The 25,173-nt window shown below is 39.4% G+C and overlaps 1 protein-coding gene across 1 annotated transcript; it reads left to right on the plus strand.

The window, feature by feature from the left end:
* The first annotated feature begins 898 nt into the window (after window positions 1–898).
* On the plus strand, window positions 899–20,150 carry LOC144658940 (membrane-bound transcription factor site-2 protease-like). The gene is made up of 10 exons (XM_078519450.1): window positions 899–1,368; window positions 2,919–3,185; window positions 5,407–5,510; window positions 5,790–6,036; window positions 12,978–13,149; window positions 14,166–14,257; window positions 16,050–16,128; window positions 16,419–16,535; window positions 17,172–17,247; window positions 17,858–20,150. The coding sequence occupies exons 1-10, from the start codon at window positions 1,300–1,302 to the stop codon at window positions 18,078–18,080; spliced, it is 1,446 nt and encodes a 481-aa protein (XP_078375576.1). The 5' UTR covers window positions 899–1,299; the 3' UTR covers window positions 18,081–20,150.
* Window positions 20,151–25,173: the final 5,023 nt, after the last annotated feature.

Genomic DNA, 25,173 nt, shown 5'->3' on the forward strand with positions numbered 1-25,173 from the left:
CGTGGTCAAGGGGGACGCTACGCGGGATCTGCGAACGACATCGCAAACCCCTCGACATTTTAATTCCCCTTTCTTCACGCTAATCCCGTTTCATGCTCCCCAGCTGGCAGAACGCCTGGAAGGGACTACCCTCTTGCCAATGATCAGACTCGCCATACTGTAATAATATTCCAGAGGTATGCCAGTGGCAATCATTGGGCCGCGGGCCCGCGGTCAAGTAGCCTGTTCCAGGCGCTCGGTTAGTTGGGAAGCGGTGCAAGAAACGGCGAGCGAAAAAATGGGGAGGGGACTAAAGCGCCCCCTCCCCTTATTTGTTTTTTTCGCTCGCCGTTTTTCGCGCTTCCCAACTACCCGAACGCCTGGAACACCCGGCTGGAACAGGCTAGCGGTCAAGCGTCAGAAATTGCACGACAACAACAAACAAACGAAAAACTGAAAAGTACTTCGAAGATAAGGTTTTAATTTTTACAGTTTGTTCAAAGTTCAACACAACCAAGTATCCTGTTTACATAACCGGTATCCTGACGATTACTAAGTTTTTTGAAGCTTAGCCTGCGAATACAGCCGCCTCTCATTACTCTCATTCGCTCCCACTACGAAGAGCGAAACGCGTAGAGAGACGTCTGAAATTTTTCGTTCTTGACTTTTCTTCGCCGATTTTTTTTTTTGCCCTTATAGACTTTTCCCCGCCCGCACTAACTGCCCCTGGGTCTCCGAGGATGTATGCGGACTTGTCGGCGTCATTTGTCTGAAGCACTTTGGCTACGTCAGTGGAGGCAATCATAGCATCGGCCCCACCCACTCCTCCCACAACGATTTCAATTTTCAACACTCAATACGGCCGCGTGACATTCCGGGAACCTGGGATTTGGTGGTGTTATATTTAGTTTGATTACAATGGTTTTAGGATAAATTTACAAATCTTTTGTACGGTGCAGTTTTGAAAGGACTTTGTATGGAGCAGAATGTATGTTTTGTGAATGGGTTCGCAGTATTCCTCTGTGAAGCGTTCTTTCCAAGATGTTTTAACAAGGAACGATGTTGATTTGGCTGATCTTCAGAATGGAATAAACCACATGTGGATGGACTGCTGACCTCAGAAGGAAATTAGCCGCAAAAACCCTGAGAAATTTCCTTCGCTGCAGAGAAGCACAATCAGCCAGCCATTTTGATTGTTTTCCTTTTAACAGATATACGATTGAAACCGCTATTTTCGTTCCATGAAAAATAGAACTCAACAAGTTTGACATTACACAAATACGCGCTCACAGACAGCAAAACGGAGCCCATTCATATCATATGTCCTCGAGCGTGGCCCTCATAATTGGTTTTTGGACCGTCTTATTTATTTCTAATGCCTTGCTGAAGGTAAGTTGAACCGGCTTATTTTTTCGATAAAAATTAACCTTTTAAGTTATCCTTAAATTTAGCCTATCCATGCGGTAGAGTGGTTACTTAATTTCTCATGATAATATCAGTACATTTTAAAACAGGCATGTGGGGGCAATACAGAAAATCGTCAGTAACTCTAAACTTAGAACTATATTAAAAACTACAGTCAACTCTTTCTAAGACGGACACCCTCGGGACAGGCTCCAACTGTCTGTCTTAGAGAGGTGTCTGTCTTATAGGGAGATTAGGTAAAGTCTGTGTCCGAGCCAAGTGGCCCATACAGCCGGAGCATATCCCGGTTTCCGTAGCATTAGGCGACTAGGAGTATTGCTACTCCCCCCTGGATGGGATGCTAGTCCATCGCAGGGTTACCCCCCAGCAGTAAATTCGCCGGTACCCATTTATACACCTGGGTGGAGAGAGGCACTGTGAGAGTAAAGTGTCTTGCCCAAGAACACAACTCAGCGCCCAGGCCAGGCCTCGAACCCAGGCCGTTCGACTCTGAGTCGAGCACGCTAACCATTAGGCCACCGCGCCTCCCCTTATAGGGAGATTAGTTACAGTAAAATAACTGAAAAAGGCAGGATCTAGGAAGTTACCACACTAGGTGTCCGTCTTATGGAGGTGTCCATCTTGTAGAGGTGTCCGTTAAGAGAGAGTTGACTGTAAACACGCCTAAACTCCAGTGAACAGCAATTGATCAGTGAGGAGTAGTTTTGATTGAAAAGTGTTAATTTTATTTATGTTGATATTATATTCACAAAAAATTTTTTCTGCTCATTTAAAATTATACAAATTATTTAAGATTGTGATTAATGTAAATATTAAGTAATTATTGGCTGATCTGAATTTATACTAGAGACAAGTTATCCATCTAGACACAGAAAATCCATCTAAGTATAAATCTGAAGTCAAATTTTGACAAATATTAAAAGCTGTCTTTACCAGATGCCATCTTGAAATAGGCATCCCAGGAAACCTTGCGAAAATGTCGAAACCAGTCCCTCTCATGTGCTGCCTTTATCAAAAACCAACTTCGTTTTCCATCTACAGTCGGGGGGACAAGTGCCAGTTGATGGCGACATCACTTCTCCGAGAAGTGACTGAGCCCGCAGTTTTCGTCCCAGAAGTTGCTAAGCAACATGACAGATTTGTACGCGCGATTGCTTTCGGAGTACTCGTGAATGCTCATGCTTGTTTTTGATTGGATGAAATAATTCAGAATATCTTTGAGTGCTTCAATGAAGATTTGCCAAAAGCAACACTTATTCCCCCCTACTGTCTAGATATAAATTTAGAGATGGATGATCTATCCAATCTGGTGAAAAGTAGAGCTTGCTAAGAACACTTCCACTTTGGGTTCACTGGATTTTGTTTATCACTCATATGACAGCAGTCTGAATTGGACATAATTTTTGTTCACTTGACTGATTAAATCAGTCAAGTTTTCAGGCAGGGAAAGGTCAGTTTTTTATTTGAACTACATTGTAAAATCTATGTCTATCCTGTTATTTTCTTCCTTTTAGAATTACAGAAAATACTCAAGAAGATATAAAGAGTTTCTGGAAAATAATGGCATTTCCTTATCATTATGCCAAGTGCGTTGGTACACCACGCGTTTCAACAGGTCCTTTGTCAGGTTTGGACAGTTCCATCCATACTTGCTTCACATGTGGTTTTCTGTTGGAGTTCTGGTGGGCGCCCTGCTAATGGTCGCCTCTGTTGTTATCCTTTGTTTGACTCTCTACAAAGCCTTTGCCAAGGATGCACCAGAACAAGTACTGACTCCTGTGGTGAGCCTCTTTCAGTTCAAAATAATTTATTATACAATTTTAACTATACAAACAGGTAAACACAAACAATATTATTTCCCGACGTTCTGGCAACCTCATAAGGCCATTATCAAGGGTTCAAATGAGAAAAGTAATTAAATGCGAGGTTCAAAGAGTTATAAATTTACATAAACGGGGTGGCTATACAAATACTTTAGCACGGATTGAATTTTGACTATACTTCTTACCTGCACTCAGAAAAAGGGTCCCACAGTGCTAAAGTTAATCCCTGTCCCATGTAGCATGATGCTATTAGGAATATTGGTACAGGCAAAACCTCTCCTTACAGGTCACACCTCCATAATGGACACCTCTATATTATGAATAGATCACTTGTTCCCAGAAAACCAGAATTCAAATAACCTCTGCCCCTATCTATAATATGGACACTCAGCTCAACCCCTTTGATGTCCGTATTGAAGAGGTTTAACTGAACTTGCCCTGGATGGGATACTTGTCTGCATTTCAGGTTAAAACACACTTCTCCCCGCCCAGTATTTTGCCAGGTTACCATAACAGTTTACCAGTTAGGCCTTTCTCGATTATGCTAGCATTTTTTTCGGCATTTTTTGGGAAAACGAGCATTTTTTTTGTTTTTTCTTCAAAAAAGAATTGCTAGCATTTTCTGTCACTTTTCTTGACTGTGATCCAGATTTTCAGCACTCAAAACTCAGAAGGATAAATAATCCTAAAGTTTCACAATTTTGATTACATAATTTGATTGTTTTCTGTCTGTTTCGACTGTTTGTGCGTTGTGTTACTTGTGTACTTGTGTTACTTGTGTGTGTGTTTTTTTATTTTTATTTTTTTTAAAAAAATAATAATTTCTTTTATATTTTTTTTTTACAAACAATTATTAAGTATCACCTGTTGTTGATATGAGCATATAATGTGAGAGTTTGTACGTTTTGTTTGAAATAAAACAAAGCATTTTTTGGAATTCAAGTGGCATTTTTTAAGGAAATCAGACATTATTTTAGCATTTTTTTGGCTTTATGCGAGAATTTCTAGTAGCATTAAATGCCAGTTTTACTAGCATAATCGAGAAAGGCCTATTACCAGTACCATCCATTTATAAATCCCTGATATAATAGAGAGAGGCACTAGGACAAAACACCATGATCCCTGCAAGGGCTCAAACGTACCCAGACCACTTGACCTAGCCAAGTCCAACAATATAATTTGACCACTTCATCTCTCAGAGTCCTTTTTTCAAAGCACAAACAGTTACAGTCGAACCTCATTAAAACTAACACAAAAGGCCCAGGGAAGAGTCTCCATATTATGGATCAGAGGTGTTCATATTACAGATCGAGGTAGAGTTTATCTGAATTTTTGTCTCTTTCTGACCATATAGCTAGGCAGATGTCTTTTTTATTACTAACAGGAGTGTGTAAGGAGTGGTTCAACTGTACTCCTTTATGCACAAATTTAGCTTTGTTATAAAGAAGAAAATGCTGCATGCATGTACCTTGCTAACCAGTATTCTTAAAGTCTGGGCAGTCCTGATTTCAGATGGTTGATTTTGACATTTTTATGTTGTCACACATGCGTCCCTATTAATTTAGTGGATCCTCATCTCCTTACGCATTGCCAAGACTATAAAGTCCCAGCCTCAGATCCCATATGGTTCTGTATGGGGCTGGGGTTTAAAGCAACCTTCGGGTTCGCCTCTGTAGTAAATGGCGGGGTCTATGATCTTATGTGAGACCCTTACACCTGGCTATGCCGTGCTGATGAGTCCTAACCAGGACGAAACAGCTTGCCATGGCTGCTACTTCAAAGGTAATACTAGTAGGTTGTATCCATGCGTACAGGTCCTGGCCAGACCATGGAGATGTGTCGTGTGACCAACTTACTTACTTACTTACTGCCCATCTTGCCTGTGTGCACATAGGGCAGCAACGAAGTTTCTCCCCCCTTCTTCTCTGCTTTTTTTGCTCCTTTTCTCTTTTCTTTTTTTTTTCTTTTTTTTGGGCCCCCTTTTTTTTTCTTTTTTTTTTTTTTTTTTTTTCTCTTTTTCTAATAAAAATCCCTTGTGTGACCAAGCGATACATTAATAATTTTAGTTCAAAGTTAGAAAAGGTTGGTAGTCAAGAGTTTGTCGTTTAGATTTGGCTTGAACAGGAATGCCTGAGCTGTATAATGAGTTTGATTGTAATAAACTAAATTTGTTTATTAGATGCCTGGAGTGAATGTCCCATGGAGTCAAGTGTTATACTACCTTGTCACATTGACAATCAGTGGTGTTTTTCATGAATTTGGGCATGCTATCTCTGCCGTCAGGTAGGTAGATCATTATTGTTGTCATTCCTAGTGGTGCATGGTAGCAAGTAACTTTGACAGCACTCTGTTTTTCAAGATCCGTTGGTTGTCACCATAACTATGTAGATAATTATTGGCAGTGAAAAACGCAATCATCAGTTGGGTTTTGAACTTCAGAGTTTGCGTGTTACTGAAAAGCGCAATAATTTAAGAAACCAAAAAAAAATTGAGGGTATAATAAAACACTTATGACTGGCCACGTGTATAATCAGGGTAAACAGTGACTTTGTATTGTTGCAGAGAACAAGTACGTGTGAATGGATTTGGAATGTTCTTCATGGCAGTATATCCTGGTGCCTTTGTAGATCTGTACACTGAACATTTGAGCGTCATCTCGCCTGTACGGCAACTAAGGATCTACTGTGCAGGTGTCTGGCATAACGCTGTGCTTGTCTTAGTAGGCCTGGTATTCCTGTGGTCTCTGCCTTATTTATTGGTTCCGATTTACGTGACGGGTCAGGGTGCTGTGGTATTTAATGTTTTAAAAGTAAGTAACCATCAGAACATACTGAAGCTAAACAATTCTTCTCACATCAAGACTTTAAGAGTGTGAATTACACGGGGTAGAGTTAAAGGAGAAGTTCACTCCAGAATGGCCATTAATTTTTTTTACGCCAATAAAAAGTTTATGCAAAGATATGTTATTCACCAAAATTTCAGCTTCTAACGAGCGCTTAAACCCTACGAAATCCTCTTCTGAAGTAGCTCAAAACTCAACAACTGAACGCCGCCATCTTGGAGCTGTTAATGTATGCGTGACGTCAAAGAGCTCAGCCTGAAGTTAAGCGGGGAAATTTTAATTACTTCAAACTTCTTGTTTCTTTGTAGTGGCTTTTGTTTGTCAAAATGCCTGTTTGTGCAGCTCGATTTTGCTTAAACAGAGCGCCAAGAAATACAAAAAGAGGTATTTTCGTTTTCACCGTCTTTCAATATTTAAAGAACAATTGCTCAAAAGCGGACACAAATATTTGTGTGTTCCGGCGTTAAATCGGGGTCCGATCGAGTTCATTATCGAAGTGCAATTTTCTGCAACTTTTTCAGGTTGATCTATTATTACCTATTCTTCGAGACCCTCGATTTTTCTCGTCGTCCCGCTCGACAATCTGTCTCTGGGTCTCCGAGGATGATCATGATACCAATGTTGCAGTATTGCATACGGTACGTGCATGTTGCAATCAAGATTTGTGACAAACAGAACATAAACAACCAATAAGTCCATAAACGGCAATGTCGCCAATGTCCTTCGCGGTAATAAACGTCCTCTTCCACTGTTCGCGTCAGTCGTGACGACATGAACGCGAACATTGCTGTTTCGTTTTGTTTACAACATCCATCCTAGTTATTTTACACCGGACGTTTCCTTGAACATTATAAAAAATTACCAAAGTAGCAGACCGTACCAGTTTGTCGTAGCGGTGCTACTGAAAAGAATATATTTACAGTTTGCTTGACCACAAATAATCGCCGGGACCTCGATCAAACGCTCCCAGGGTTTATTTAAAAGTTAGCAGTTTTGACCCAGCGTTTATACAAAGCCGGCGTTTAATCGGGGACCCGCGTTTAATCGAGAAAATACGACGAAGTCAACAACAACAACAACAGAGAGTTTCTCTGGTGGATTAAAAATCCTCCCTGAAATAAAGTAAAAAAGTGAAATAGCATAATCGTAACATTGGTTGGTATTGCGTCTGCCTTTTTCTTTTTTTGGGGGGTATTTTACTCAGTAGACTGTATCTGTAATCTTTTTCGAAGCAGTCTTCCGTATAGTTTTCGGAACACACAAATATTTATGTCCGCTTTGGCAGGAATTTTTCGTTTCTGCCCATTCTTATAATCCATTCGTGAGCATTTTATCTTTTAGATATTGAAAGACGGTGAAAGGTTTTTTGTATCTCTTGGAGCTCTGTTTGAGAAACATGGAGCTGCACAAACAGGCATTTTGACAAACAAAACAAAACAAGGAGTTTTGAGTATTCAAACTTCAGGCTGAGCTCTTTGACGTCACACATACATTACTAGCTCCAAGATGGCGGTGTTCAGTGTTATGCTTTAGTATTTAATGAAATGTGAATGAACACATTCAACATGGCTGTACAAACTACAACTCTGATTTATTACATGAAATCGAGGCAATACATAGACCGGCGAACACGTGCTCTAAATAGAGACTGGGACTAGGACTTCTATTTCACAACATCTCCCTTTTTTTTAACAATAATCTTGCATGCAACAAAATAAACGAAACTACAAGAAATGAGCATAAAAATCTGACTTATTCGTAATGTTCATGACTTGCATCAGACACACTGTTCACTTAATATCAACAAAGTCTGGTAACAACTTATGAAATGTTCTCACTAACTGGTCACATAGTCTTTGGACCAAACAGGTGGTCGGATAACTCGACCACTGGAACTGACTTTCTCAGAGCTCACGGAATCATGGACTGGACTGGTGGTGTTTGTTTTGGATTCTTCTAGATCCTGCTGCTGATTGGTTGCTTCAGTTGTCTTAATCAGATCGCGCCTGTTTCTTCGGTAGCTTGCTCCTTCTGAGTCAACAACGTACGATCTTGGCGCTTCGGTTACCCTGGTAACTACCGCAGGTGTCCATGTTTTCTGTCCTAGCTTTCTAACTCGAACAGTGTATCCTGTATTCAGAGGTTTCAGAACTTTCGCATTTCGGTTGTAATACTGCTGCTGTATTTCTGCCCGACGACTGAGACCTTCCTTGATGTTTTCGGTTGGATATAGTGGCTTTAGCAATACAGGTGTAGTAGGTAGTTTGGTTCTAGTTCGACGTCCCATAAGCATCTGTGCTGGTGAGAGGCCAATTTCCTCAATTGGAGTGTTTCGGTAGTCAAGCAACGCAAGCTGATAATCCTTTCGTTCAACTTTTGCTTTTTTCATAAGGTTCTTAGCTGTTTGCACAGCTCGTTCTGCAAGACCATTACTCTGTGGGTATCTGGGTGATGAGGTAATATGCTTGAAGCCATATTCCTTAGCAAATTCTGCAAACTCATGGCTACTGAATTCAGGGCCATTGTCACTGACTATCACCTCAGGTATTCCATATCTTGCTAACTGTGGTTTGATGTGGTTAATCACTGTCTTGCTTTTACTGTTAGGCAAGTGGGACACCTCAAAGAACTTTGAGTAGTAATCAACCATAACCACATATTCTTGTTTGTCAAGTTCAAACAAATCAACTGCGATCTTTTGCCATGGCCTTTCAGGTAATTTATGGCTCTTGAGTGGTTCTTTTGCTTGAGAATTTCTGTACATGTTACAGGTATTGCACTTGGATACCACATCTGCTATCTGTTGGTTCATTCCTGGCCAAAACAAAATATCTCTGGCTCTTCGTTTACACTTCTCGATGCCTAAGTGGCTGCTGTGTATTACTCTTAGCATCTCATCTCTGAGCGAAATAGGTACAATCAATTTGTCACTTCTCATTAGCAAATCAGCACACACAGAAATTTCTTCCTTAATGTTCCAATACTCGCGAAGCTCAGGGTCTACTTGAGACTTCCTTTCTGGCCATCCACTTTTCACTGTGGTCTTGAGCTTCTGTAGTGTTTCATCTTTCCTTGTTTCATCTTTAAACTCTTCCAATTTCACCTCACTGATTGGCATGTTTTCAAGGGTGAGTACCTCAAATTCATCCTTTGTGTTGGCTGCAGTTTCATTGCTTTCTTCTGGAGCACGACTTAGAGTGTCTGCAATGAACAAGTTTTTGCCTGGTTCATACTCCACTTGCAGGTCATAACGCTGTAACCATAACATCATTCGCTGTAATCTCTGTGGTGTTTGGAATAATGGTTTCTTGAACAAGGCTTCCAAAGGCTTGTGGTCAGTTTGGACTTTTACTTTCTTGCCATAAACATACTGGTGAAATTTGGTACAACCATACACAATTGCCAACAGTTCTTTCTCTATCTGCGCATAATTTTTTTCAGCAGAGTTAAGTGATCTGGATGCGTAGCACACTGGTCTACCTTCTTGAAGCAAACATGCCCCAAGTCCATAGGATGATGCATCTACTGATACTGTAAGGGGAGTTTCAACATCATAATACTGGAGTGTCGCATCACTTGTCAACTTTTCTTTAATGGCTCGGAATGCTTTCTCTTGTCTTTCGGACCAATGCCATTCCACCTCTTTGTGCAGAAGCTCTCTTAGTGGCTGAGTTAGGTCTGCCAGGTTGGGTATGAATTTACCCATGTAATTCACCATTCCAAGGAATCTTAAAAGTGCTGGCTTATCTGCTGGAGATGGCATTTCCTCCACTGCACGCACCTTGCTAGGATCTGGTTTCAATCCGTTGGATGTCAACACATGGCCAATGTATGGAACTTCAGCTGTCAAAATCTTCATTTTACTTCGGTTGAGCTTCAGTCCAACTTTCCTTGAACGTTCCAACACTTGCTCTAGGCGATGGTTGTGCTCAACTTCATTTCTGCCCCAGATAAGAATATCATCAGCGATTGTCTTCACTCCACTCAAGTCCTCAAAGGCTTGAGTCATTCTCTTTTGAAAGATCTCGGGGGCTGAGTTGATACCAAATGGCATTCTAAGGTACTGGTATCGACCAAATGGTGTGTTGAATGTTAACAGCTCTGAACTTTTCTCGTCAAGCTTAATATGCCAAAAGCCAGATGTGGCATCAAGAACACTAAATACCTTGGCATCACTCAATTCAGCTGCAACTTCTTCAACAGTTTTCATAGGATAATGCTCTCTCTGGATAGCTTTATTTAGATCTCGAGGATCTAAACACAATCGCACCTGACCATTTGGTTTCTCCACGACTACTAAAGAACTAACCCATTCAGTTGGTTCCTCGGCTTTACGAATAACACCAAGTTTTTCCATGCGGTCAAGTTCTTCCTTGACTTTCTCTCTCTGAGTGAAAGGTATTTTGCGAGGTGGATGTACCACTGGACTTACATTAGGATCAATCTTAATTTGATAGGTACCCTTCAAACATCCAATACCATCGAACACATCTTCATACTTCTTGAGGATTTCATTGACATCTTGATTATTGTCACTGGACAGGTTTTCCTCCCCCTGGGTATCAACTGAGCTGACTCTCTTGACCAAATTTAAATCATGACAGGTTTGAAGACCAATTATTGGAGTGGCTGGATGCTCAATTATTTGAAATTCAACAGGGTGGGACTTTCCTCTAAGTTTCACATTGAGTGTAGCTTTACCCATCACTGGCACCTTGTGGCCTGTATAAGACACAAGTCGGGTTTTCGACTTCTTCATTTTCTCACGTATCAGTTTACAATACAACGCATACGACAAAACATTGCATTGAGCACCAGTGTCTAACTTCATATTGACCTGGAGTTTATTGATCACTACACTTTGCATCCAATCTTTCTGAGTCAGTGGTTTAGTTCCCAAGACCCCAATAAACAACTCATCTGTATCTGAATCATCACATGTGAACTCACTTACTTGTTTAGAACTGTCCCTTGGCTTGGACTGGCACATTTTCGAGTAATGATTCCTTTGTTTACATTTGTGGCAAACCTGACCATAGGCTGGGCATTTCATAGGCTGGTGTACTTTTCCACATCTTCTACAGTTGAACGGTTTCTTTGTTTGGTTGTGCTTTCCATTTCCCCGTCTCGATTTTCCGGGTGGTTTTTTGGAATCGTCTTTCACATAGTGCACCTCTCGGTCATCCTGATCTACAACCATATTTTTCGCCTGATTTTCAGTAATCTCAGATGACTTACACATTTCAACTGCTCGATCCAAATTTAAATCTTTTTCTCGCAGAAGACGTTTCCTGACCTCGTTACTTCTGATACCACACACAATACGATCACGAATTATAGAATCATGCAATTCTCCAAACTCACAGTTTCTTGCAAGCTTGCGCAGTTCCGTGACGTAAGCATCGATTCCTTCGGTCGCTCCTTGTGCCCTCGTGTTAAACACATGTCGCTCGTATGCTACATTCTTCTTTGGCGTACAATATTCTTCGAATTTCTTGATCACGACATTTATCTTATCCTTGTCTTCATCGCTGAGACCGAATGTATTAAAGATTTCCAGCGCCTCCTCTCCGGCAACTGTTAACAAGGTCGAACACTGTACTTTCGCTGGTTTCTTGTCGAAGCCCGTCGCATTGAGAAAAAGCCTGAATTGCTGAATCCAACGTCTCCAATTCTCTGCAACATTTCCCTCGAATGATAGCGGCTTCGGTGGTGGGAGTTGATTCATTATTCTCCGCTTTCTGACACCATGTTATGCTTTAGTATTTAATGAAATGTGAATGAACACATTCAACATGGCTGTACAAACTACAACTCTGATTTATTACATGAAATCGAGGCAATACATAGACCGGCGAACACGTACTCTAAATAGAGACTGGGACTAGGACTTCTATTTCACAACATTCAGTTGTCGAATTTTGGGCTACTTAGAGAAAGATTTCGTAGGGTTTTAGCGCTCGTTTGAAGCTGAAAGTTTGGTGAATAACATATTTTTGTATAAACTTTTTATTGGCGTAAAGAAAATAAATGGCCATTCTGGAGTGAACTTCTCCTTTAAAGCCATTAATCAATTTTCTTTCCAAACCTTCACCGATCTTATACACTTTACTCTAATTCAAACCTCTTCATAACCACCTGTCCACAAAGGCCAGTTGTAGAGAGGTTCAACTACACACTACGGTTAAATCCCCATAACTCCAGCCTTCAAGGAAAATTGAAGATGTTTGATTCATCGGGAGTTCGAGTTATTGAGGGTAGCTTTAGTAAGTAAATTACCTAAAGGGGAATTTAAAAGGATTTGAGTTAGTGGGGGGTTTGAGTTATTGAGGGATCAAGTTATCAGGATTCAACTGTACACTTTTCTTGTAAATCTGTTGTGGAGGGGGATGGGGGTGGGGGCTGGAACCTGGGGAGCATATGGGATGGAAGGGGTACAGGAGGTGGGAGAAGAGAGGATAGGAAGCGGGATCAGACCCAAGGTGGCGGAAACAGAAAGAAATGGAGAAAATTTTTTCAACATTTCATAATATAATTTTTGCAATAGAAAAAGCCCAAAGAGACAGGAAACACTACAGAAGGGGCGGGAACTGGAGTTAAAGGTACAGGAAGCAGGATGTACAGACTTCCCGTCCCCCCCCCCCCCCTTCCCCCTCCAAATCTCTGTCTTCTCAAAGGAAAGGACTAAATGTGCAATTGATTCCCGATAACTCGAACCTTTAAGGGAAATTGAATTCAGTTTGAGTTATTGGGAGTTCAAGTTGTCAAGGGCAAAATTAGTGAGAAAATGACCCGGAGGGGAGGTAGCGGGATGTTCGAGTTATTGAGGATTTGAGTTATCGGGATTCAACTGTACATGTACTCATCTGGTAAGATATATGATATTTAATTTTTTTTTTGCAAATTAGGAATCTCCAGTACATGGAAGCATTCAGCGTGGTGACACAGTTCTGTCACTGTATGGATGTCAAGTAAATAACAAGCAAGATTGGAATGATTGTATTAGTAAAACACTCAGTGCACCACAGCATGGTTACTGTACAGACATGTTGACCATCACCAGGAAAAACTCTTCTAAAGGTGAGGTGACTTCATGGCCCAAGTGGCCCATGCGACTGGAGCTTATCCCAGTCTTTGTGGAGTAAAATTGCTATAGGAGAATTTAGAGCAGTTTTCAGTTGAGTGTCAAAAGTTACTCACATTTTCTTTGGTTTTGTATTAACAAGCTTTGTGATTGCCTTTAAAAACTTGTGCCACTTCCTCAAACAATCAGGGCCCGGTTGTTCAAAGCACGATTAAGCTAATCCAGGATTAGCGTGAAATTTAATTTCAATTTTATAACATTTCGTTGAGGTTTTCTGTTAATATTTCTGTCCCGCAGTTTTGACGTGGACCAATCTCAAACTTAACAAAACATTAGCTATGGAAAACCCTTAAAACAAGAAAAATTAAAATATTGATCATCTTTTAATCCTGGGTTAGCATTAATCGTCTTTTGAACAACCCGGCCCAGAAGTACATTCTTGTCAACCAAAACCAACAACATTTTGTCAATTGAATCAGTCACCAGTGTTTCTCCATGCTTATATATGTTGTGGTAAATGTAACTTTGGTTGAATGAAAATTTTCAAACCTGTTTGATTTTTATTTCCCTTTGTTTCAGATTTTGAATATGAATCAATGAAAAATAAAAATCAAGCTGTAACCACAACATGTATACAAACACTATTTCTACTAATACATGTTTTAAAGATACTGATTGATTTTTTATTGCGTTTTTCGCCGCCGTCAATCATAATTATGGCAACTGCCAACGAACCATGACAAACAGAACAAAATGGATAGAAATCTGCCAATCTCAACTGATAGCCGCAACCTTTTGACCCGGTTGAAGTGAACATCTGTTTCCTGAGAGGTCCGCTAAGATGATTGACAGCAACAAAAAGCGTAAACCGTTGGTCGAGGATTGAATTTCATAGTTCGCATTTCACTGAAAACCACAATAAGCATTGTACCTACATTATATAAAACAGAACTACAAGATGTGATCAACAGCAAATGCAAACTGATTTCAATGTTTGTTTTGCATTCACAAGGTGCAATTTACAGTGGAGGAGTGTTTGACTGCTGTCAGAATTCAACGTCATCAAGGTTCTGCTTTAAGTATGAGTCTCTGAGCCATTCAAAGGTATATACTTCACATTCACAATTTTTGTACTAAGAAGTATGGAAGGTGGTATAGAACCAGGCCATTTTACCAGGCCTGAAGTCCCCTTTTTATAAAGAAATAAAGTGGAAGAATTCTGCATTTTTTTCGACGTTTTTGCTTGTTTACAAGCTAAAAACGTAGAATAGGGGTTATGTGGACAAAATTTGGAACCACATATTTGTAAACTCTCAAGGGACTTTTTTAATTTATCAAGGGACTGTTTTAATTTCTCAAGGGATTACTTTCCGCTGTGGGTGATCACTTGCGATCTCGTGAAAAAAACGTGACTTGTCACATTTACAAACGTTATATAACAATTTTAAAAGTGACATGTCAGCTTTCTTATCTCAACGAACGTGTGTCTGAAAGGCGATCTATAAAAAGCGTCGCACAAACAATGGATTGCGTAACTAAAACACGAATAAATAATCACTAGCACTTACATCGTTTAAAAATTACAAACGTCAAAAATAAACCATTGATACCAAAAAACTCGCTCTTTTCAAAGATATTATTTAAGTTAAAACAAATGCAAGAGATGGGGGCTTCTTTTAGCTTAGGAGCGTTTAAAAATTAGGCCAAATTTGGTCGCTACATGCAAGCGCAACTCTATTTCGTCATCAGCCTAGGTCGTTAGGGACGTGACCTCGCGTTGACAGGGAATGACAGCAATGTTGCATGAATCGGCTTTACAACATGCGATTGTATCTACGCAGTTTGAGTGGAATTTCAGTCAAAGACAGCAAAATTCTTTCGTATTTCATCTTCAAATATAATTCGAAAGCATTCACTGTATATATGGCTTTTGTTTAATCCTGGGTCTTGATATCCGACCCTCGCAGAGCCTAGACTAGATTTGTTTACGCCCCAATTATATGCGACAGTAGTCGGAAATATCCGTATTTTTTTCGTGCTTTTTCGTGGAGCAATCGTAACGATACGGCCTTGAACACATTGAACAGCGGTCTACCCGGCTATAACAATTCAAATATGGCGTCGCAAAAACAAAGCGTCGAACGCATATTTTGCTGTTTCATTTGCTAATTTCGCTGCTGTAATCGACTGCCTCGAAAGGTCCTTGCAATTTTAAAGTATAGAATTGTCAGATCTCGGTGAAATTTGCACTGTTTATTTGTGTAATGTTAAGGAATATGTGTATAAATACCCGGCGCGGACGAGCCATTTTTGACAAAATTATATGGCTGCATTTCCTCCGCGAAGATAGGAAATTGTTAAACTAAACTACAAAGAAACTGTAATGATAAGTTCGAAGAACAATGCACAGGATAAACCTTGACTCATACTTCATGCAAAAACGTCGATATCTCGAAGAGACTTTGATTTAATAAAACTAGCATGTCATGAGGATGTAAAAGTTTTTAGAATTTTATTGCTCTTTACACAGCCATCTTTTGTTTGTTTTATACTATGCCATTTTTATTTTTTATGTTATATTCATAAAAATAACTATTTTCAAAGTTAAAAAATGATTTAAATACAGTCAACTCTCTCTAAAACGGACACCATCCTGACTGGCTTCAACTGTCTGTTTTAGAGAGGTGTCCATCTTATAGGGTTTTTAGTTACAGTAAAATGACTGAAAAATGGCAGGGACAGCCAGGACCAACACTGGGTGTCCATCTTATAGAGGTGTCCGTTGACTGTAGTATTTTAAAAGGAAAAAATTAATGTTTTTTACTTTATTTTAGACATGATCAGGGTAACTTCCATATAGTTGTATAATAGGTTTTCATCTTGCTGTTTTCTGTAGGGATATGCTTGTCTTCCTGCTAGAAGCACAATGCAGTCAAGGCAACTCTGTAATCTACCTACAGACTGTGATGGACCAGGTAAGGGGCAAGGCATTGACTGTTCAATTCACAGTTTCTCCTTATAATCTAAACACATTCAAACAGACCATAAGAAGATATGGTCTTCAGTTGATGAAACACTTAATTCTTATGGAAGTCTGAGTAAGAAGAGTTGAACATCTGACCATATTTCAAAACAATCTGGAAGCTTAAAATCAGTTCATCGTAGCAAATTTTATAGATTTTAACATAAGTGACTGGCTCTAATGGCTAGTGTTGGATATATATTTATGGTATTATTTTATCAAATTATGCGTTGTGACCAACAGGTGATAAAGTTTGTGTCCATCCATCTCTGGATAACTCCAGTCGTCTTCTGAGAATCATACGAAGTGAGGGCTTAGATGTGCTGTACGTCGGTGACCCTCTTCTTCTTCAATACACAGGTAACCTGAGACAGAAAAAAAAATTAGTGACTTTTGATTAAAAAAGCCACCATCAACCACAATGAGCGTCAAAAGTCCTTGAGACAGTTGGATGAAATTGATACTAATTTAAAATTCCCGTTTTTTCACCTTTAATCTGCTGCCGCTTCTGAACCACTCCCCTTCCCCCCTTTTCAATGTTGTACTCAAACGAGGCAAGTCTTGCAGATAACAAATACAACATTGTTTCGGGGGGAGGGGGTTATATTGAAGGGGTGAGGGGTAAAATTTGTCCAAGGTACTCAAAAAGTGCCGACTGTCTCAACACTTTTGGCGCTCATTGCAGTCTTCTTTGTGCACCTCTGTTGTTCACACAAACATCGAATCGTGACAACAAAAAAAGGACATAAATTTAAATATTCTAGAGCTATTGGCCATTAAAAAATGATGATGCAAATGTCAAGCTCCAAAGATGGGTAATTTCTGTTTAGTAGTACAAAAAGATGACAGTGCATCATGGTTGACAGCTTACCTTAAAAATCCAACTAATTCCTGCAGTAGCTCATTTTTTGTGTGGTGTTTATGTTGACCAGAATGTAAGCAATTTCTTTTTTCTGAAATGTGAATTTTTAACATAATTTCTCATATTTTTTTCAGTTGGAGTGATCAATTATCAACCTCGAAGCACACTTCTGCCCTTGGAAATTCCTAACATGTTAGAAATGTTCTTAATGTATCCTTTGAGGGAACAATGAGAGGGTTTTGTTGAAAAATTGTAATGGGCATAGAGGGTCTGTAAACAGCTGGCCAATGTGTTCAGACTGTTCACAGCCCTCTATTCTTTCATATTTTTTTAACTGTTGAATGCAGGAAAAGAATTATGAGGTCCCCGACCCCCTCATGCCTTGTGCCTTAACCCTCGCTTCCCTTACTGTTTCTTTTGTGCTGAAAATAATGAGGCTATGAACAGTCTTATGTGCCGGTTTGCACATTATCAACCCTTCTATACTTAATCATACAACACATCTATGCCAACTCTCCCGGATTATCCGGGAGTATCTAGAATACAGGCTGAATCTCCCGGTCTCCCGTACGGGTCGTCAAATCTCAAGGGTGCGAAGGAAATTTCTAAAAAATACTATTTTCACACTTATTTTGGCCGATTCTGGGAGTAAACTTGAAAATATTTGACGAATTTTGGTGGATGACTCAGTGAAGCTTAATTTTTTACGCAGTTTTCGAGTTTGAGAAGAGGTGTCTTGACGCAAAATTGGTGGTATCCCGGATCTCGATTTTTTTAGGTTGGCATCTCTGCAACAGACTGTTACCTTGACTATATCAAGATATTTGGTGTCTCTATCTGGAGCCTTAGCCTTGCTTAACATGGTTCCTTGTTATTCATTGGATGGACAGTGGGCGTTATTTGCTCTTGTAGATCACACACTCACCTCTTTTATACCTGATGAAGATCAGCGGAACATGCTGTGCAATGTCATCCTCACACTTGGTACTCTGTTGCTGGCGGCAAACATCATGTTGGCTTTGTGGACATTAGGAAGTACATAGAGCACAGGAAATTTAAAAGAGCCACAAGAACTTATTTATTTTCAAGATATTATAAATATCATTATGCATGATTACATCAAAATGATATGTATAGTTATTTACAACAAAGGATAGTCAAGTTACATGACTAAAATGTGGAAATTTAAAGGAAAGTATCAAGTTTAACTGGAATTTCCAGAGGGGTGGGGGAGAATCAAACCAAAAAGCCTTCAATGGGAGGGGTATGGATATTACTTTTCTGGAACAACACATTTTGGAATACCATTGATAATTTTTTATTTCATTTTTTTTTTTTTCATTTTTTATTCAGAAACAAATCTATTAGTTTGGGAGACAACAGTGGGAAATTAGTCAAACATTTGTATTTTTTTGATATTTATTCTTAACTGAACTTATTAGTAAGACCTCTCTTTTCCTTTGTAAAATTATGTAAAAAAAAATTCCACTACCCTCTTTAACTACCAAAATTTGTTACTGGTTATAATAGATGGCATTCTCACAAGTATCTTTCTCATAGACAAACCCATTCGTTAAACAACTAAGAACATAAATGACTGATGTGATGGTATTGTGTGGGTCAAAAATTAAAATAATTTATTGTTTTTGTAATATCCCTCCTTTGCATTGCTGTCCCTATCAAAGAGGTGGGGATTTTCAATGGAAAATTTTTAATAAACCCCTAAAGGAGACCAATATGGGTGCGGCTCAAGCCTCACTTGCACCCTAAAAGATACCATTCTAAAACAGGCATGCAAATTAGAGCCACTGCAATAGTGACTTCAATGACAAATGTAAAGACAATTGTCATTAAATGCCTTCATCTATGAAGAAATGTTAAAGATTACATGCTAATCTTCAACCCAGATCACCCATGGCCAAGTTTTAAACAGAGTAAGATCTGGGTATGAGAACAATTAATTTCATGCCTGATTGACGTATACTGACTTACTGAACACATGCTCATAGCATTGTTTTCATTCCCAGTGCCGTAGCAAGGGTAAAATAAGTGGGGGGGCACACGAGCGTCGCAGGCGCAAGCCGCTAGGGGGGGTTTGGGGGCATGCTCTCCCCGAAAATTTTGAAATCTAGAGGCTTGGAAATGCTATTTCCAGCGTTCTTCAAGAGCTATTTGTGATTTACGCATATCGCAAATTTGAGACATTTTTGAGACATTTTGACATTTTTGTGACATTCTTTACACATTGTTGTCACGATTTCTGGTTTGTTTTAGTTTTTGGCTGTTTAATATTGTTGTGCATCTTCCTACGTACATTGAAAATGAGAAGAAGTACAAATGTTATTGTTTCAAACCTCACGGGAGATAAAATTTTATTTTCAACATTTTATACAGGTCTGTTTTTTACTTTTTGGGAAAAAAACTGGGGGGGGGGGGGCACGGGCCCTCCCCTTGCTACGGCACTGATTCCTTACATGCAACACTGAAACCCATTCCATCCTGATCACCTTAATTGAAACCAGTGAAACCAAAGGCTGTGCTTTACACCCCTATAAGAGGCAACAACTATCCCCATCTTTTTTTCATGAGAGCCTCCCCCCGCCAAGGGTTTTTATCCTGTTAGTAGCAATTTCATAAATGGAATCAAACCTTGTTTTTGTTTTTATAATCTGTTCAAAATCCTAGCACATTCTGCTACCTGTAGGTTGAATTCTCTGGATAAAATATTTCAGGAGCAAAATGACGTGGCTTTGATCTTTAACAGAGCATGAAGACTTGCAGAGAAGCGGGGGATACATTTCTACATTTTCTTGAAAGTTTGGTACCCCTTTGGTACATAGGTTTTTATAAGTTTGCAATGGAAGATTTGAATTATGTCCTCACAAATTATTTTCCAGGGTAAAAAAGATGAGTGTCTAGCAGGATAATAATTATTAATAAATTATATATAAAACAGCCTGCTTCTAAAGGGGTTGATACATTTTCTGACAAATATACTAATTACTGGTATATCAAATTTTAATGTAAGTAGAATACAGATGGTTTGAGATAATTATTGTCAATAAATTATTGGGAGTTTTCGTGATATATAAAATAAACTGGGTTTTTTACCACTTGTGAAGTAGTGATAGGTTTAAAATTACATCTTTTGATGAACCAGCAGTCAACCCTCTTTAACACTCACAGGCTGGGTTGCCACTCATTAGAACCCAAAACATTCCCTGACTTTTCACTGACCTCAAAACAATTTTCACTGACCTTGCAAAAGGCGAATTAACAAATAAGGAAAGCCAAATCCACTTTAACATTTGCTTCAGCCTCTTCTGGAGACCATCAATATTCTTCTCTTCATTTTCGATCTCTTTATATTTTTCACAGGATTTTGAACGCATGGCATTTGATTTCTTTGACTTTTCACTGACTTTGACAAGCACTAAGATTTTCCCTGACTTTTTGCAAAATTCCCTGGCTTTGAAAAAATTTTGTTTTTTCCTGACCGTGGCAACCCTGAGTAAACACGTCAACAAAGGGACAGGGAGGAACATCTGTATTTTGGAGGTGTCTCCAGAATGGTTTTCAGATCATCATTTTGTACCCGCAATGTTTCCTACGGAGTTCATTATCGATGTTCATTAAAAAAAAAGCCAATTTTTTCGTATTAAAAAAAACCCTTCCTGACGACCCCAAAGGAAGTCCACCCAGCTCAAACAACCCTTCCACGGTTTCTGACGCCATCTTGGTTGGGGGGCAAACGCGGCAAAATTTACAGTAAATGTATGGGGAAAATCGGGAGTTTGACGCTCGATAATTCGAGAAAGGTCGACATTCTGCAATTTCTATAAATTACAAACTGAAAATACTAGCTGAAAGAGTAAACCGATCAAATTTGAGAATTTTACTCTCACTAAGAAAGCCGCAAATTAAGATTTTCATTTTTCATATATTTGTCTGTAAAATGGAGCCGCCGTTCGCGGGAAAATTTAGAAGCATTTGTATGAAAAACTAAAAGTACGATTTCTCGCTTCTAAGTAAACCGATCCCCTTCAAATTTAATCGGTTACCTCCTTTAGCTAGTATCTTTAGTTTGATATTCACAAAAGTTTCAGAATGTCAACGGTCCTCGAATTATCGAGCGTCAAACTCCCGATTTTTCCCATACATTTACTGTAAATTTCGCCGTGTTTGCCCCCCAACCAAGATGGCGTTAGAAACCGTGGAAGGGTCCCCAAATCGCCTGTCATTTGCGTTCATTTAATTAAATCTCCACTGCACCAAGCCCCTCAAGTATAGCTATATAACAATTAGTTCTGGGCGAGTAAGGTCGAGCTATCTAAAATAACATGGCAGCGATGCTATGTTTTTCTTGGCCGTTTCCTGCTCAGTCGTTTCTCAAAGCAGCTAAATTAAAACTCACCAACAACAGTTATTTGTCCAGAGTCAGGCATTACACAAAACCGTGCAAATGGAACTAATAGACAGGCCTTTATGAATAGTTTTCCCCACTTTTCCCATTTGCTGCGACCCGTTTGATATATGTATGAAGGAAGCTGACTTTAGGCAGTCTACGAAATACATTGTTTTGTCCAAATCCAAAAACTGGAACCAAAGGGGACCTATAGAAAGAGACAAAATAACAATGTTCTAAATCCTTGCAAAACATTGTCGATTTAAAACAAAAAGGGTAAATTATTATACTCGTAATTTTTAGCTCTTGTAAAAAGAGCACATGGCTCACTTGAAAACCATTACTTAACGAATGCGATTCCATGATTTTATAAACTAAGATGATGATGATGATGATGAATATCTCAGTGTACAATCGAGTACAACATATACTGTTTCTCACTTAGACATTTTTTGTATTACCCAGTCTCCAGTGCCAGCTTGACAAAACCCCTCCTTCTTTCTACCGTAAGAACATAAGAGTTGGCGTTGGTGTTAAGTGCGTCACTCACACCACCAATAACTATGGCAACAGAATGACCAGGACCTTGCTGAGTCAGCACATTTACTGCTCCAACAGCCATTGCAATGTCACGAAAGATTGGAGACCTTCCCATATAGTCCATGGGCCCGAGCAGATTTTGGTACCATTCAAAGGGACAAATTATGAGTGGTATCAGATTAAAGTGCATCAGAAGGAGTTTCAAAATTGAGCTGATAGCAATCACGAAAGAGTAGCTTAATAGGATTTTTTAAGAGTATAAAATTCTCCTTCTGCATGAAAACGAGGCTAAAGTTGTAATACAATTTAAAACTCTTATTATGGTCTATTTTTGCTCAATTTCACCTTGCAGTATTGGAAACATGATTATTAACTAGTTCTCTCAATAAATTGGAAAAAGTTTGAATTAATCACTAAAACAGAACAAAATACTGTTTGAAGGCCCTGAATTGCATTCTGGGTAAATCCAAGATGGCGGCGGCTTTTTAAGAAGGTGTGCGGTTATTTTGGTCTAAATTTTTCGATTTAAATCCCCAGAAAAGGACAAAGAAACCTCTTTAAAAAGATTAAGATTGTATTAAAAAATTTAGAAAACTATTTTTGACAATTCTGAAGGAGTCTAAAAGAGAATTATTTATACAATTAACTTACAATATCAGTCCAGAAATATTTCGCGAGGCGCAAAAGGGTATCAATGTTGTTCTGATTTTTGAAATAATCATTTGTTTCGCAGACGTTATTTAGCCGGTACTGGTTTCCTGATGTTTGGGCACTGCTGTCTTTTTTCGGAAAAGCTAACAAATATGTTGGAAAACACAGTTTGTTCTCTACAGTCGTACGAAAATAATTCAAAACTGTTTGCGCGCGCCAAGATGGCACGTGCGCGTGTTGAAAGATGACAGAAAAAAGGAATTGTGGTTGTTGCCAAGAGAAACAAGCGCTTTAAATTGAAAGATATTACATTGCGCTGTCCGGAAATACTTCATTACTAAACCTGATTGCACCATGGAACAAGGAGTCTTGAATTGAATGGGCTGAGGCATTCATTACCATCGAAATGTTGCATCAGAGGTACAGTTAGTCTCTGTTGTGGTATGGGACCTGAAAGCGATTTTTCCTAAAGGATTCAGTCAATATGTCTCCCGCATTCCCAATGAAAACTTCTTTGGGGCATTTACGGCAGAAGATGTAATATATCGCTGATATTTCCTGTAATCAAGTTTGATTGGCTAATGCCAGGACAGGTGCGCAGAATAGGGAAATGAACCCGGTTGGTGGGGTGGGAGATCGCGTGGCGAGCTCAAAGAATGTCAAAATAACCACGGAAGAGTCGTCACTGACTGACCAAAATGATAAAAATGCGTTGTAAAATATGGAAGACAGATGCGTCCCCTTTGTAGGCGGTAGTCACCGCACCTCAACTTTTACCTTAAAATCCTCTGTATATCGGAGAAACACCATTCAGCCTCAGTGGGGTGAAAAATCAACCCCTTACATGTCATTTATTGCAGTGATGACAACAGCGACGATTTAAAAGCACCACAAAAGATGGAGACTGAATTGAAATCAGTCCTCAATATTGCTGGAGAAAGGGAAATTCCTTCTATGTTTTATCACCGCAAATGTTGCCGTTAATGCGGGAATTAGATAAGGCGGTTAAAACCCCACCGAAAAAGAAGATCTTCAAATGCGAAAACACAATCTATGATTAGAAAAAAATTGTAATTAGAAAAGCATATATATGAAACGTTCCAAAAAATATAGAGCCTTTCAAATTTTCGAGCAGACGAAACTGTCGAAAGACTGTACGCTCTCATTGTGAGCAAAGTTGTCGAAGCTGAAGAGGCAGCTACTAGTTACTCTCGCATATCGAGTACAATGCTCGACCTTTTGAAGAATTTAAGATTGTTAAAGTTACAATTAAATTAAAAGATGTAATTTTGTCGGCACGCGTTCATTTGGTGTCACACAGATCAAAGACTCCACACTAAAAAGCACATTTAACAGAGCTGAAACAAGAATTTGGGAGTGTAATGCACTTCGAGAACTTGCTTAACATTGTCATCATCCGGTTATTATCTGTCCTTTTCGCGATTGGCGACGCAAAAGGCCTCCAACTCTCCTCGAACTGTTTGTAATTGACTACAGCTGGCCAGAGGTCAACATATTCTTTACCATCAATTATCACAATAAGGGAGCAGCACCTAATGCAACAGTATCGATGAAATTAAGGAACCTAGTTAGTACATTTGATATGCAATTATTTGACAAGAAGCTGTTCAAATAACATGACCACACAGCGTATTCACTAGGCATTCTCAGCTCATTAGCAGTGACACCTTTAAAGAACGCCTGGCATTGGGACAAGGCTGGTCGGGTCACCCTTGCCGTGAGAGCTGTGCAAAAATGTAGTCAATGTTTCAGAAGAACTTGAGTTACATTCTGATAATTGGAAGTGTAAACCGCCCAGGAGGGAGCTACAAGTCCTTCTCCCAATTAGGAAATTAAAACGGCACTTTGTCTCCACAAATCCTGTCCTGACTCAAGAAAATAAAAAACCACTACCTCAGAATAACACCTCCCTTGCCTTTCTGGAATGTCCTACAGGGTAAGTGGTATCGCTGTCCAAGCCTGACACCTTGGAACCCATCTCCCTCAGTGACAGTGGCCAAATTAGCAAGAGACACTTTAACCATTGCAAAAATCCCTGCATACAATGCTGGTTTAGCGCTGTAATCCTCGAGTAAGAAAATTATGGAATAATATTTGAACAGACGATAGAGCATGCATAGAAGAAAAAGTTGCTTTGAATTTAACTGCACCTTGGTGCAAAAGTGAGAAAGCAGAACGTAAGTAGTTGGGCTGGGTTGACTAATATATCAGTCCGCGAGGAGGAAGTGTCCAAAAACAATGTGGTCAATTTGCCCGCCGCTGATAAGCCACAATTGTTGAAGTTCCTGTTCTTGGGCTCTTCGGAAGATTTTTTCTTCGAAGACGTCAATTTCTTTATTTTAAGAACGGAATGAAGTTGAGTACGAAATGACTAGACAGCTTTAAGTTCTATGATGTTCCACCAATTTTTCAGAAAGGGAACAACGCAATTTGTCAGCCAGAACCGGCATTCAAGCCTGAATGCCGTCTCGTTCCGAATATTTTGTGGGATACACTACCACATTTCACAGGTTTCGAAA

This window comes from Oculina patagonica, chromosome 6 (assembly GCF_052425735.1).
Source record: "Oculina patagonica isolate OP01 chromosome 6, crgOcupat, whole genome shotgun sequence".
NCBI classification, from domain to species: Eukaryota; Metazoa; Cnidaria; class Anthozoa; order Scleractinia; family Oculinidae; genus Oculina; species Oculina patagonica.

Bases quoted from the DNA above. Each gene is read 5' to 3' on its own strand.
- LOC144658940 (XM_078519450.1), top strand. From the start codon at position 1,300: ATGTCCTCGAGCGTGGCCCTCATAATTGGTTTTTGGACCGTCTTATTT. The intron at 1,369-2,918 runs GTAAGTTGAACC...TCTTCCTTTTAG, and splicing joins TTTCTAATGCCTTGCTGAAG to AATTACAGAAAATACTCAAG. The intron at 17,248-17,857 runs GTATCCTTTGAG...GACTATATCAAG, and splicing joins ATGTTAGAAATGTTCTTAAT to ATATTTGGTGTCTCTATCTG.